The 13,178-nt window shown below is 41.0% G+C and overlaps 1 protein-coding gene across 1 annotated transcript in view; it reads right to left on the reverse strand.

The window, feature by feature from the left end:
* LOC147012288 (uncharacterized) overlaps nucleotides 1-1,402 on the reverse strand; it is a 67,670-nt gene extending 66,268 nt beyond the window's left edge. Inside the window, exon 1 of the mRNA XM_085856226.1 lies at nucleotides 1,185-1,402. Coding sequence (XP_085712352.1) covers nucleotides 1,185-1,258 — 74 coding nt within the window. The 5' untranslated portion in view covers nucleotides 1,259-1,402. The remainder of the gene's footprint in view (nucleotides 1-1,184) is intronic.
* Between the last annotated feature and the right edge of the window lie 11,776 nt (nucleotides 1,403-13,178).

The following is a 13,178-nucleotide window of genomic DNA, read 5'->3' on the forward strand; positions in this document are numbered from 1 at the left end:
AAGTTTTATACAACATCATGGCATTTCAATACTTCCTTTACAAAATTGTTTAGTTTGAAATAAAAATTTTATACAATGTCATGGTATTATCTACTTCCTTTACTAAAACAAACTTTGATTCAGTAATCTTAATCAAATCTACAAAAACATGTGAAGAAAGTATGTATTTGAATTATGTTCATTTTGATGACTTATCTGTACTGTGGGCATGAACAGTTTTTATTTTAAATGATGAGAAATAACAACAGGTGTTTATACACACTTATGCTAAAAGTTGATCAACTTCATCAACAATAAACACAACCAAGTAAGGTAAAAGTTTACAGGATATAGGTTGTTCAATACAATATGCTGGGAATGTGCTCAACTATTACATTTAAAAAAATCACCTCCTTATATCTCTATCTCTATCTCTATCTCTCTCTCTATCTCTCTCTCTCTCACACACATATTTGTACCATACTCTTCACAGAGTGTTCGTGCCACTGAAGCAGCTTCCTGAGCAAGAGTTATATACTGCTATGACTACAACTTTAATTAATACTATATTATACACTTCTCGAATGCTTTATACAGCTTCTTTAACTATGACTATACAAATTCTTTAACAGTCCCACTTATTCCCACTTTGCGGAGTCACCTGGGGAGAAAGGTTTTTTGGCCCAAGGCTTTCACAGACCAGCTGGCTCGGCCTGATGTCAGACTGGAAGTGATTTGGCCTTGTAATTTGTTCAGAGGATTGGCAATAACTCGCCTAGTCTTCACAAACAACATGCACTGTAGAACCTTTAACTTCCACCACCACCAGATAATGAGAGCAGTTGGAATACCCGGCTTAATGTCCAACTGAGGGATGGCACAGATTGTGATGCAACGCCCAACCTGTGACACACAAATCCGACAGTTTATAAAGGAATCGAGAATCGAACCCAGACTACATAGTTCAAAGGTGTTTTACCTCTGCACCATCTTGTCAGACATTCTTTAGATGAAAACACGATCAATTTAGTTTTCCAATATTCCCATTATTATCCGAATCTTTACAATATTAGTTGTAACTATCAAGCTTGTGATTACGTGTAAACATTCGGGTTTGTGCGTCGAAGTTCCTGAAAATGTATTATATATTTTAACTTGGATTATTTAACCAATTAATTATGAATATTTTGAACTAAATTACTTACCTCTTGAGCTTGGCGACTGGTACATTCTCATTGGTCTTATCCCCATTCCGTTTGGTCTTTCGGGACCGAAACATCTTTCCATGTGCGCCACCAGCGCAGTGTTCTGTCCCACTTGCAGGGTAAGTGATGACAAATGCAGAAAGAAATGACGTTATAAATGAAAACTGCTACGGAAAATAAGCCCAAGTGTGGCTCCTTCACTTGGTTTGCCAAGTTCTGGGCGTGCCGGCAGTGCGTGCACCTGCTCTTAAAGGCAGAATGTTTGCTTGGGGCTAGGGGAGTTTCCCAGTTAACCAAGATACACCAACATGTTTGTGTATGAATGTATGTATGTGTGTATATGTATGTGTGTGTTTGCGTGCATGTGTATGCATATCTGTGTGCGTATGTATGTGTGTATGCTTGTCTCTGTGTGTATGTAAATGTGCATGTGTTCTGTGTGTATGCATGTCTCTGTACATGTGTGTGTGTGTTTTTGCGTCTGTGTATGCATATCTCTGGGTGGATGTATGTGTGTATGCATGTATGTGTGTATCTGTGTTTTTGTGTTTGCCAATGTGCGGCGACGATAAAACCCAAAACGATCATGAAATAACATGGAGTATGCGAGGAATGCGACGGAGCACGACTTGGGCATTCATAGGAGAGTTATCAGTGCATTCGGAAACACCTTGGCATGCAATGATCCTATCAAGGGTCTTGTTTTCTACAGGTGCACCATGCAGAAGACTTACAAAGCTCATGATGCATTGCTGTCTCGTCCAACAGATCAAAATCCAAGGTCCTTTTTCTCATATCATGTTCATGGACTGTTTGGATCAAGGATAGAGAGTGAGAGGGAGAAAGAGAGAGAAAGAGAGAAAAAAAAAGAAGAGAGACGACTTTTGTATCATTTATTATATCATAGCAAAAAGTAAAACTATGAGGAAAACAGACAAAAATTACATACAGTATAAAATTCAGACGTTACAAATTAAAACTGTGATCAATACAACCATTTATAACAGTGCAAGGAGCATTGTTAACCACCCATATATTTTCAAAAACTGTGTCTTATCCATAGATTTATAAAAACAAAATTCCATCCTAAAATGGGAAAATACAAGTCCCTTAACTCTGCGGTAAACTTGAAGTACATCACATAATAGGACTGAAATTATATGGTTGGACCGCATACCAACATCAGTTGCCAGTGCTGCAGTACTCAACAATCTAGTAGGTTCAATCAGTAGATCAGCAATGCCATGCATACCGTTTTGGATAAAATCTATACGATAAGAGAGATGTTTGTCTGTCTGTCTGTTTGGGTGTTTGGGTATGTGTGTGTGTGTGTGTGTGTGTGTGTGTGTGTGTGTGTGTGTGTGTGTGTGTGTGTGTGTGTGTGTGTGTGTGTGTGTGTGTGTGTGTGTGGCTGTCACCAATTTTCTAAGAGATTGCCAAACGGACCTTCGTCAAACTTTCAGTGATTCATCAATGAATGCCAGGTAGTGTTTCAGACAACATTTTTTGAAAATTCTGACAAAAAAAATTGGAATTTTTTTTTAAACGCTCTACAATGCCGAAGCCTTTGAAGCCATGGAAAGGTAATATTAAGTGATCGCCGACCCCATTTCTTGGTGGGTATAGGGAAATGTTTTTGGCCCCCACAAAAAATATATATAATTTTTTTTTTATTTTTTTCAAAATGTGAACAGGATGAAAACAGCACTGGGCAATGCCGGGTATCCCTTCTACTGTTAAATAAAATAACGTTCTGTTCTTATCCATTTAAAAAGAGAATTGAAAAAGAAGCCCATTAAAAAAGATATCTTTAGTGGAAAAAAGATGACCATGGTTAACCATAAATACACACCAATCATTTAAAATACTGTTACATTAATTAAGGTGGAAGCAAGGACTGATCAATACATTTCACATTCGTTAAAAAAAAACATAAACCAGATGAATAGGTGAGCATGCCAGCTTGACGAAGGATGAGAAGGTCGGTGTACCTCCTGGCTAAGTTGAACAGACTGAAAAGAAACCACGAAATTGAAGCAATGCCAAAGGCCATTGTCCCGCACATAATGTCAACGAGACCCTGCCCACCTTCCTCCAAGGAAAGATTTGGGATCTCTAAGGGGAGCCAGTGTTTTCCACTCCAGAAGAACTCTACCAAGGTCTTCTGTATTTTCAGCAGAAAATTTTCGGGAGGCAGTATGGCTTTGATTATATGCTGCAGTAGAGACGCTGCTAAATTGGTGATTACCAGTATTCGTCCTCTGGAGGAAAGCAGAGTAAGTGGGCCTTTCCATTTCAGCAGTTTTCATTCAAGTGTGTCATCAAGACCTTCCCAATTCTTCACTTCAACTGCTGCATTGAGGATGAAAACTCCACAGTACTTCAATTCCATTGTAGAACCAGGTAAGTTGTTTTGGAAGAGCAGGCATGAAGAGCTGCCATTGGCCCATCCACAGTGCCTTGCACTTATTCCATTTGATTGAAGCTGAAGAAGCTATACCATGAGATCAAACAATCCATTAATTTCTGAATCTCATCACTATTACATACAACCACACATATATTATCTGCCAATGCAGAGGCTTTCACAGGTTTTGTAAGTGGATTTCTACAACCAGATAAGATGCTGCACCCTTTGATTAAAAGAGGCTCAGCAGTTAAAGAATACAAAATACCGGATAGAGGACATCCCTGACGAATACCCCCTTCCAACCTTTACAAGTGAAGTCAGTTCAGAATTTACTCGAGGAAGTGAGAAAATTCAATGATATAATCTATTAGCAGGGGTACCCGGCATTGCCCGGTGTTGCCCGATGGGTACCCGACATTGGCCAGTGCTGTTCTATCTATGTTGGCATTTTGAAGAAATCAATTTATTTTTTTCTATTTTTGTGGGTTCCTGAAACACTTCCCTCCACCCACTAAGGACTGGGGTTGGGGATAATTTAGTATTACCTTTTCACAAATTGTTACAAAGGTTTAGGTACAGTAGAGAATTTTTTTAATTTTTTAATCCAAAAAAAACTTTTTTTCCAAATTTCTCAAAAACTTTTTTGGCCTAAAACACTCCCCTTCTGTATTTCTCGTGAACCTCTGAAGGGCACCACTCACTCGTGAACCTCTGAAAGTTTGACGAAGATCCGTTCAATGGTGACACAGAAAGACAAACAGCTGTCTTATTCTTCTTCTTTTGTGTTTAATGCCATTTTCAGAGCCGCAAGGCTCGAGAAACACTGTGCAACTACACTCATTGGCGACAGCCAAATATAAAAAATAAAAGAAAAAATAAAATAAGGACTTTGTACTGTGCGCCCTGTTTCCTTTATAAATTACAAGACCTGTTTGCAGAGTCGAGGGTGCTTCTGGCTTAATTAACAAAGTGTATCCGGTATGCCCGACCAGGAGATCCCCAACGATCGGACAGAGTGTAAAAGACACAATCTGGGTTCCCATACTGAAGTTATTGAGTGAGAATGTGTTCCAGGTCTTCAGGAACCTTACATTGCACACAGAACCCCATCGGGTGACACCCTATCCTATGTAAATAGGCGTTTAGAGCGCAGTGTCCAAGTCTGAGCCAGTGGAGGATCCTCTAGTCCCTTTGGGAGGGTCGAGGAAATGAGACAGAGGACTCGAGCAAAGGGTGTAACTAAAAGCATCATCACCCCTTGGTGGAGATCACCCACTGAAATTGCAATTTTTTGTTGATGTGGATCCCAATTAGATTGGAGATTTCTGAACAAATTATTTGGTCCTCCAAGTTCTCTAGTTATCAGAGGAGTGGCTGTTTAAGTCTGCCAATATTGTAATATAAGGCCGCCATTTAAAAAATGGCGGACCTGACAGTGTGACATAACACACTCAATAATGCTTTTTCCCTGAAAACCTGAAAACCTATATATAGACACTGGAATAAAGACGACTCGAAGTCTCTAATTAGTTTTCGAATTGTGTGGTATTATCGTATGAAATGGCAGGCATTTTTCAAAATGCCCACCAAGGCCACCACGGGCCAAATCATAGATGGCACTATAACATCTAAAATTACATCTTTTGGAATGAAGTACATGTGTGCTAAGTTTCATGCTTTTATCACAAAGTGCAAGGAGCTCACATATTATTGCTCATATCCACAGGACTGTTACTTTTGCATCGCAGGCAGGTTCGTAGCCTCTTCATATTCTACCGTTCTCTAAATGGCCGGCGGTTGTGGTTATGCTGCGTACATCGGTAGGCATGGTGGTAGTGGAGCTGCGGACGATCTTTGTGAATAAAGGAATACCTGAGATTCTGGTTGCTGATAACGATCCGCAGTTCCTCCCAGATGTGTTTCATGATTTTGTGCATTGAAACAGTATTTGGCATCTGCAGTCCACACCGTATCATACTGCCACGAACAGGCAGGCGGAATCATTGGTTCAAATGTTGGAACGTGTTTCGCGTAAAGGGAAGTTTGCATCTGCGCACGCGGTGCTTAATGAGTTTTCATTACCATGTGGATATGTGGTGCGCGGTTTTGGTGTGGGACAGCGGCGCGTGGAACAAATGCATGATCGCTGTTCCGTGTCACCCCCCTCCCCCGTACCGAGTGACATGGAGCCCCGCTTCTGATGTCGCCGTGGCCAGACGTTGTATCGCCAAGGCCAGACGTGCCGGCGCCCACGGGCCTAGCGGACTCGGGGTGTTTACCTGATTCAGTCTTGCCCAAGGAAGACGAGCCAGCCAGTCGGCCGGGGTGGGGGCGCTTGATGTGGCGGTTGGGGGCAAGTCCGTCGAGGGTGTCACCTCGACCTAGCCAGGAGGCGTCTGAGCCTGGGCCGTCTGGCGGCGCTGGCTGCCCAGGGCGGATCAGAAGACGACCGCAGTACTTGGAGGATTTGGCATGATTAATGTCATTTTGTCGCTAGTTGATCTTTGTGTCATTTGGTGTCATAGTGTCAATGATTTTGATTAGTGTCAATTTGTCGTTTATAATTGTCATTTTATAATTATAATTTTAGAAGGGGAGGAGTGTGCTGTATGGGTGTGGAGTGCTGTATGGGCGTGGAGTGCTGTATGGGCGTGGAGTGCTGTAGGGGTATGGAGTGCTTATGATAATAGTCACATGGTTGGGTTCCATATATTGTTACTCGCCCGCGAGAGGCTCTTAGTAGTGTACATCCGAGCACGCAATAAAGCAGAGTTACTTCTTCACTCTCACTCTCGTGTCTCGCTGCACCCCAGACACTACATGTTCAGCCCCATTCTTCCCTCCAGAGCTTCAAGACAGAAGTTCACCACTACCATAGGTCATCCCCATCCATAATCATGTTCTCTTCTACCCCAAAATTACCCCATTCCCAAGGACTTCCTTTTTCTAGATAATAATGATTTTTTTTCCTCCTCTCCCTCCCCTCTTTTTGTTTGTTAGTTGTTGGTTGGTTAGTTCCTTTTTGTTTAATTGCTACTTTCACCTTCCTCTTCTTGCTGTGTTTCTTTCAGCTTGTGTGCAGCTTGTTCACCCCATGTGTCCTTCTCTCACTTTTCTCTGATCTTAGTGTTTCCCCATTTCTATTCCCTTACATTCTGCTCTAGCTCCATCATGTAAGGGGTCAATCTTTGTCATGTATGCATATATTATGATATACAAGTTATAAACTACACACACACAAATTAAGGAGGACAAATGTAACCTTAAGGACTTTAAGTAAAACAGATATGTACTATATACCTCCACATTCAAAGCATTCTTAACACTCCTCCTATACAAGGTATTCTTAAATGTAAAGGTTGGAAAACATGATTATACATACAAGAAGGGCACTCAGTAGAGCGCATACCTCCGCCACATAATGCCTGATTCACGAGAACATGTCGGGCCCAATACATTTTTGAAATATGATTTGATTTGAAATATCATAAAAAATAATAAATAAATAATTATCATATCCAGATCCAGATTCGGATCTTCACCAAAATCGAATCAATTCTTCCTTGTCACATACCTAACGTGTCCACCAAGTTCCGAATCTGTCCACAACTTTTTGAGATATCGTGCTATATATCGTTTTTGAGCCCCACCTCTCAATGGTGAAGAATCACTTTAAAAATTCTAGTAGGCAGATCCGGATCCAGATCTTCACCAAAATATAATCAGTTCGTCCTTGTCACACACCCAACCTGCCCGCAAAATTTCATCCGGATCCATCTACAACTTCTTGAGATATCCTGCACACAGGCAGACAGACAAATCGACAAACAAACAGACAGACAAACAAACAGACAGAGACGGGTGAAAACACAATCTCCTTCACCTTCGGTGGCAGAGGTAATAAATATTGTTTTCTGTCGATTGTCATGGTGTTTGTTGAGTGTATCTCTCATCTGTGTGATCTACTGTATATACATACTCGTCAGTTCTGCAGAGTCGTTTGAACGCATCGATGTGTTCATTTGCTGCCCGCACAGAATGATCATACCCTGAGAAAGCAAGTCGTGCTACTTGGTGTTGCAGTGTCATGTATTCAAGGTACCGGCGTTACCTCGCCTACTTTTCGTGAAAGATATCATGGAATGTTTAACGTGCACCAGCCACATTAACGCGAGTAGAATGGACACCCAGCTTAATATTCCGCGAATCACCAGGACGACAGTGTATATTCCGGTAGGGAATCCAACTCAGAATAGATATCTCAACTGGAATACTGGTGTTCGTGAAGATTGGTGTCGATCTGCACATTTGCAGACAAGTTAATCTAGATGTACCATATATACTGTCTATACAGAAGTAGTAATTATTGGCAAGGGTTATACTGGGTGCACTGGGTGGTTTACCATTGCCTTCCAATGAGCGTTGTTTGTCCATGCTCTGTTCTTTTCAACGCTGAACATCAAGCAAGGAAGCAGCACGTACCAATTAGAACATAAAAAGATAAACCACCGACCGACCAGACTCAGACTCAGAGTGGAAGGTCTAACCATTACACCACCGAGGTAGGGAGACAAGTTAAACAATTTATTACTAAACTGTATGTACTGGAATGAGCGAGGTGTGGCTGACATGATATCACCAGACTGATGAATAACTATGCCGAGTTATGTCTTCATGGAGAAACCAAGGAAGATTTTCAGTTGTGATGCTGGGCATCCAGATTTGAATCCCATATCCCATCTGTGTTGAACCATTGTCTACTTATGTCCTTGTAATCCACATTAAATTCCACCGATGTCTACAACTGTCTAATTGTCTTGCATGTAATATATGTACATTGTACAAGCTCCACTATGAGCCTCAGAACAATGCAAAAGGAAAACAACAGATAAATAAATAATTAACTGTGTGTACACCAAGACTTCAGGAAATCTTGAGGATCTCAAGCTGGCACTTTAATCACAACAGTTTCACCTTCACCCTTGTTAATGGCTCATGGAAATATGTGCGAAGAAAAATGTTCGAACACACCCATCATTGCCATATGTTCGAACACACCCATCATTATGGCATGCACAACCAGTAATATCACTCAAATAAATCCTTCAGATGCCCCATTGTGATTCACATCTACACTTTGAGGTTACCACCTCACCGACCATGAGTCAATGTCAAAGTAACATGTATATCAGAATGAATATCTGCTTGATTGTTTCCTTGATTTAGGAGACAAACTTCATTTTGTTGCTTTTGTTTCTCTCCGGAAAATGACACTTCACACGGTTATAGTTTCTTCCCTGAGAGTACAGTGGTGAGAAAAATTTTGTGAATCCTTTGGAATTTTCTGGATTTCTGCATTAATTTGACCTAAAATGTGATGAGATCTTCATCTCAGTCCTAATCTAATATTCAGGGTGTATCAATAAAAGGTTAACCACTTCAAATGACCTTGTACTTTTTAGTTATTACCTTAAATTTTTTTTGTTTGCTTTGCAGGAGTGATCAATGATCTTTGGAGAAGTCATTCAAGTATAACTAAAGTATTCTTCGGAAAAAAAATGACGTTTTCTACGGAGTAAAGAGTAAACATTGTCAAGTGGTATTTTGAGACCAAATCAATTGCTTCCGTCCAGACGAGGTTCTGTACTGAACGTGAAGTGCATCCCAGAAACAAGCCAAGCAAGCCAGCCATTTGGAAACTTGTGAAAAAGTTCAAAAGTGAAGGAACGATTCTCAACATTAACAAGGGAAGGTTCAGTAACCCAAGAAGTGTACGGTGTGAAGGAACATGGAACGAGTTCATGAGTCAGTCATGCAAAGTCCGAAGAAATCGTATCAACAGAGATCGGCTGAACTGGACCTCACTCCCAGCAGTATCAGAACAATAATGAAACAAGATTTAAACCTCTTTCCTCACCACATCACAACCCATAAATTGACCGATGGGGATAAAGCAGCACGATTCACTATGTGTGAGATGCTGCAGCAGAAGATGGAGGAAAACCCAAACCGGATTCACAACGTGTGGTTTAGTGACGAGGCACACTTTCACGTCAATTGTGCTGTCAACTCACACAACAACATTTTCTGGGGAAGTCAACGCCAAGATGAGGTTGAAGTGAAGTCGCTTAAGGGTCGAAAAGTCACTGCTTTTGTGGCTGTCAGCTACAGAGGTGTGTTTGGGCCGTATTGGTTTGAAGACCAAAACGGAAGAATGTTTACCTTCAATCAAGAACGATAGCGGTCGATTCTCAATGCATTTTACGAAGACTTGAAGCAATCGATGAGCACTGCAGCCCTCCGGCGACAGTGGTTCATGCAAGATGGTGCTACCTCGCATACAGTCAACGAAACAATTGCCTTTCTGCATCAAAGATTTGGACAACGAGTTCTCAGTATGTGTTGGAAAGGAATGGTCTCCACACAGCCCCGACCTCAATCTGCTGGATTTTTTTCCTCTGGGGAGTTTGTAAGGATAACGTCTACAAGGAACACCCCAGATCTGAACCTGATCAGAAGGCAGCATTTGAGGCCTATGTGCAGACAGTAATCATTAAAACTTGCACAAACATCATTGAAAACTTCACAATTCGTGTGAATGAATGTTGTGTGTGTGGGGGTACTAACATCGAACAGCTCAACTATAAACGCATTAACGCAAAATGAATTTCATTTCTCCATGATTTGGCTTTCATTTTCCGAGTTAATTTTTTTTGTCTTATTACTCAATGTTTTGGTTCATAAAGTTTTGAAGTGGTTAACCTTTTATTCTGTATACCCACACCCTGTATAAAGCTGAGTTCGTGTCTAAGGGTCTGTCTGTCTATGGGTCATACGCGCCGCCCATTCTTCAGACCACTCCTTGCAGCCGTCCTAATATAACAAGGAATAGCAAGGAAATCCAACATAGGTGGAGGCCATTCAGCCCATCATGCATGCGTGAACACCACACCAACCCATCTACACAAGACCTGAGGAAGCAAATGCACAAAAAAGTTTTTAATTAATGAAATAAATGTATTTTTTTTTTTATAGTTTTTGTAAAAAAAAATTCCTTTCCTTCCCCTCGGGGAGGGGGCATGGGCTTGGTTAATGCTCAAACTATCTAAAAGTCTCATCAACATCCCCATACCCCTCTATATCCATAACTTCCAGGTACCTATCTAATTCTAATTTAAACTTATCTACTTTTTCTGTTGCTACTACCTTTCCAGGGAGACCATTCCATGCATTAACTACTTTCTGAGTGAAAGACCCATGTCTTACTCTTAACTCTCCTCTTCTTTACTCTCAAGCTCTGGCCCCTAGTCCTATCACTGCGTACTCTGTTGAATAATTCATCTGCACTTATTTTATCTCTACCTTTCATTATCTTAAACATCTCTATCATATCTCCTCGTAACCCCCTCCTTTCTCACAAATAAAGCCCTGTCTCCTTCAGCTGCACCTCATAGCTGAGTCTAGCCAGGCCAGGAATCAATCTCGTAGCCCCGCGCTGAACCCTCTCTCTGGCATCTATGTCCTTATAGAACTGTGGTGACCAAAACTGCCCACAATATTCTAGATGTGGCCCTCACTAAATTTCTGTACAATGTTAACACCACCTCTTTTGATATATAAATGATCCCCTCCAAATACAACTAACCCTAACCCTATTTGCTCTCAAGGTAGTTGCCTGGCACTGTGCTGCCTGCTTACCTCCCGTATCTATGACCACCCCCAGATCCTTCTCCTGTGTGACACACTCCGAAATTACCCCTTACATCCTGTAATCTCAATTTTCATTGTTCTTTTCCATCCCCAACACCTTACACTTGTTCAGGTTAAATTACATCTGCCAAACTTTTACCCAATCTCTGCAAGTATCAATACTTTCCTCAATCTGATCACCACCCCCCCTGCTATCCACCTCACCTCCAAGCTTTGTGTCATCCTACCACTAAACCAGTTTACAATCCAATTAGCTACCTGACCAGCCACTCCACAAGCCCTCACTTTGGCTCACAACCTCCGATGTGGTACCTTATCAAATACTTTCTTAAAGTCTAGATATACTATGTCCACTGCCTTTCCCTCATCCACCCAAAATCACTGCCATATTTTTCTCTCCATGTAGCTAAGATTGTTTAAAGGCCTTTGATTCACATTTTAAGACTGAACAACACGTCTTCTATTATTAATAAAGGAAACGTTTTGAGGAAACAAAGGTACATTTTGATTACAACTCAAATGATGTCATGCATGTTTTGTTCGCAGCGATCGCAGAAGCGAGCTAATATACACCGCCCAATGAAGGTTCGTTCTCATGATGTCGAGGAAAGAAAATCGAGGTCTTTCATTAAAACAAACTTTTGGTTTTCGCCCAACTTTTCAAGACTTATAAAACAAACTGATGGACATGCAATTCACATACTGTGTTATGTGAAGTAAATAAATATTACAATCGGCTTGGTCGTGAAATACCTGCATCCGTAATTAATGAGTCAGGAGACCGTGGGAAATTACCCAGATATTTATCATGAACACGAACACTTTCAGTAAGTTACTAGACGACCCGTGAACCCGTTGGGTTCCCATTGTGACAGCGGTTGATGAAAAAATCATTTCAAGAAAAAAAAAGATAGCTCCAGCGAACTATACCGCTGAGGTTGTTTGCATTGATCAAATACTCCCGAAGAGTACTTAACTGAATTGGGAATTGATTTTTTAAATAATTTTTTCATTGCCCGATTTGAATGAAACTTGATACTGCACACCGCAGACGAATGGTGAGTAAGGTGGGCCGATAATTTTTGCGCCATCATGTACCGTTTTGGCTGTATTTCGGGAACATACATACATATATACAAGATGAGAGTTTTAGTAAAATATATAGATGTACATGTCCACATTAAAGTAATATGAAATGTACAATACACTTTCGCACACGCAACATCACCTCTGAGTTTACGTTTATTTTAAAACTGAACAAGGTACGTTTTCATTACAACGAAAGTATTATGATTAATATTTGGCATCTTCAATTAAAAGACTGTCCTTTTGTCTGTGGTAGGATGCATTCCATCCATTCCTTCCCTCCATCCGTCCATTTGTTGAAAAGGAATGGCAGGCTTGGCACCATAAGACACCGCAGGGTTCAACACAGGCCGGTGGTCGATCGACGTATTTTTTATTGCGTTTGTAAAGGGACAGTGTTTGTACTTTTGCCATGTAGCACCATGGCTTGCAAACGAACATCCAAACAAGCTTGTAGAGCGCTCTTCAAGTGGATTAAGCACTCAAGCAAGCACTCCAATGAAACATTTGATAAGGAATGGCAGGCTTGGCAAGCAAGAAGCAATCGTTGATCAGTCATATTGAATACCTCCCGGAGACGCTCGGAACGTCAAACAATGTGTGAATTGGATAAATGAGCACTTTTTTCGCAGTTGGAACTGCTGCAAAGGTCAATTCCACAGTTCAAATTTTCAAATTTGGCTCAGATTCAGAGATTAAAGATGTTATCGCAATTGCGGAAATTAAATAAAGCCATGAACACTGGGGTCTCTGGGTGTTTATAAGCGTTGCGATGTATGCAGCGATTC

Source organism: Eptatretus burgeri, chromosome 15, assembly GCF_056783735.1.
Source record: "Eptatretus burgeri isolate ZD-2024b chromosome 15, Ebu_testis_v1, whole genome shotgun sequence".
NCBI classification, from domain to species: domain Eukaryota; kingdom Metazoa; phylum Chordata; class Myxini; order Myxiniformes; family Myxinidae; genus Eptatretus; species Eptatretus burgeri.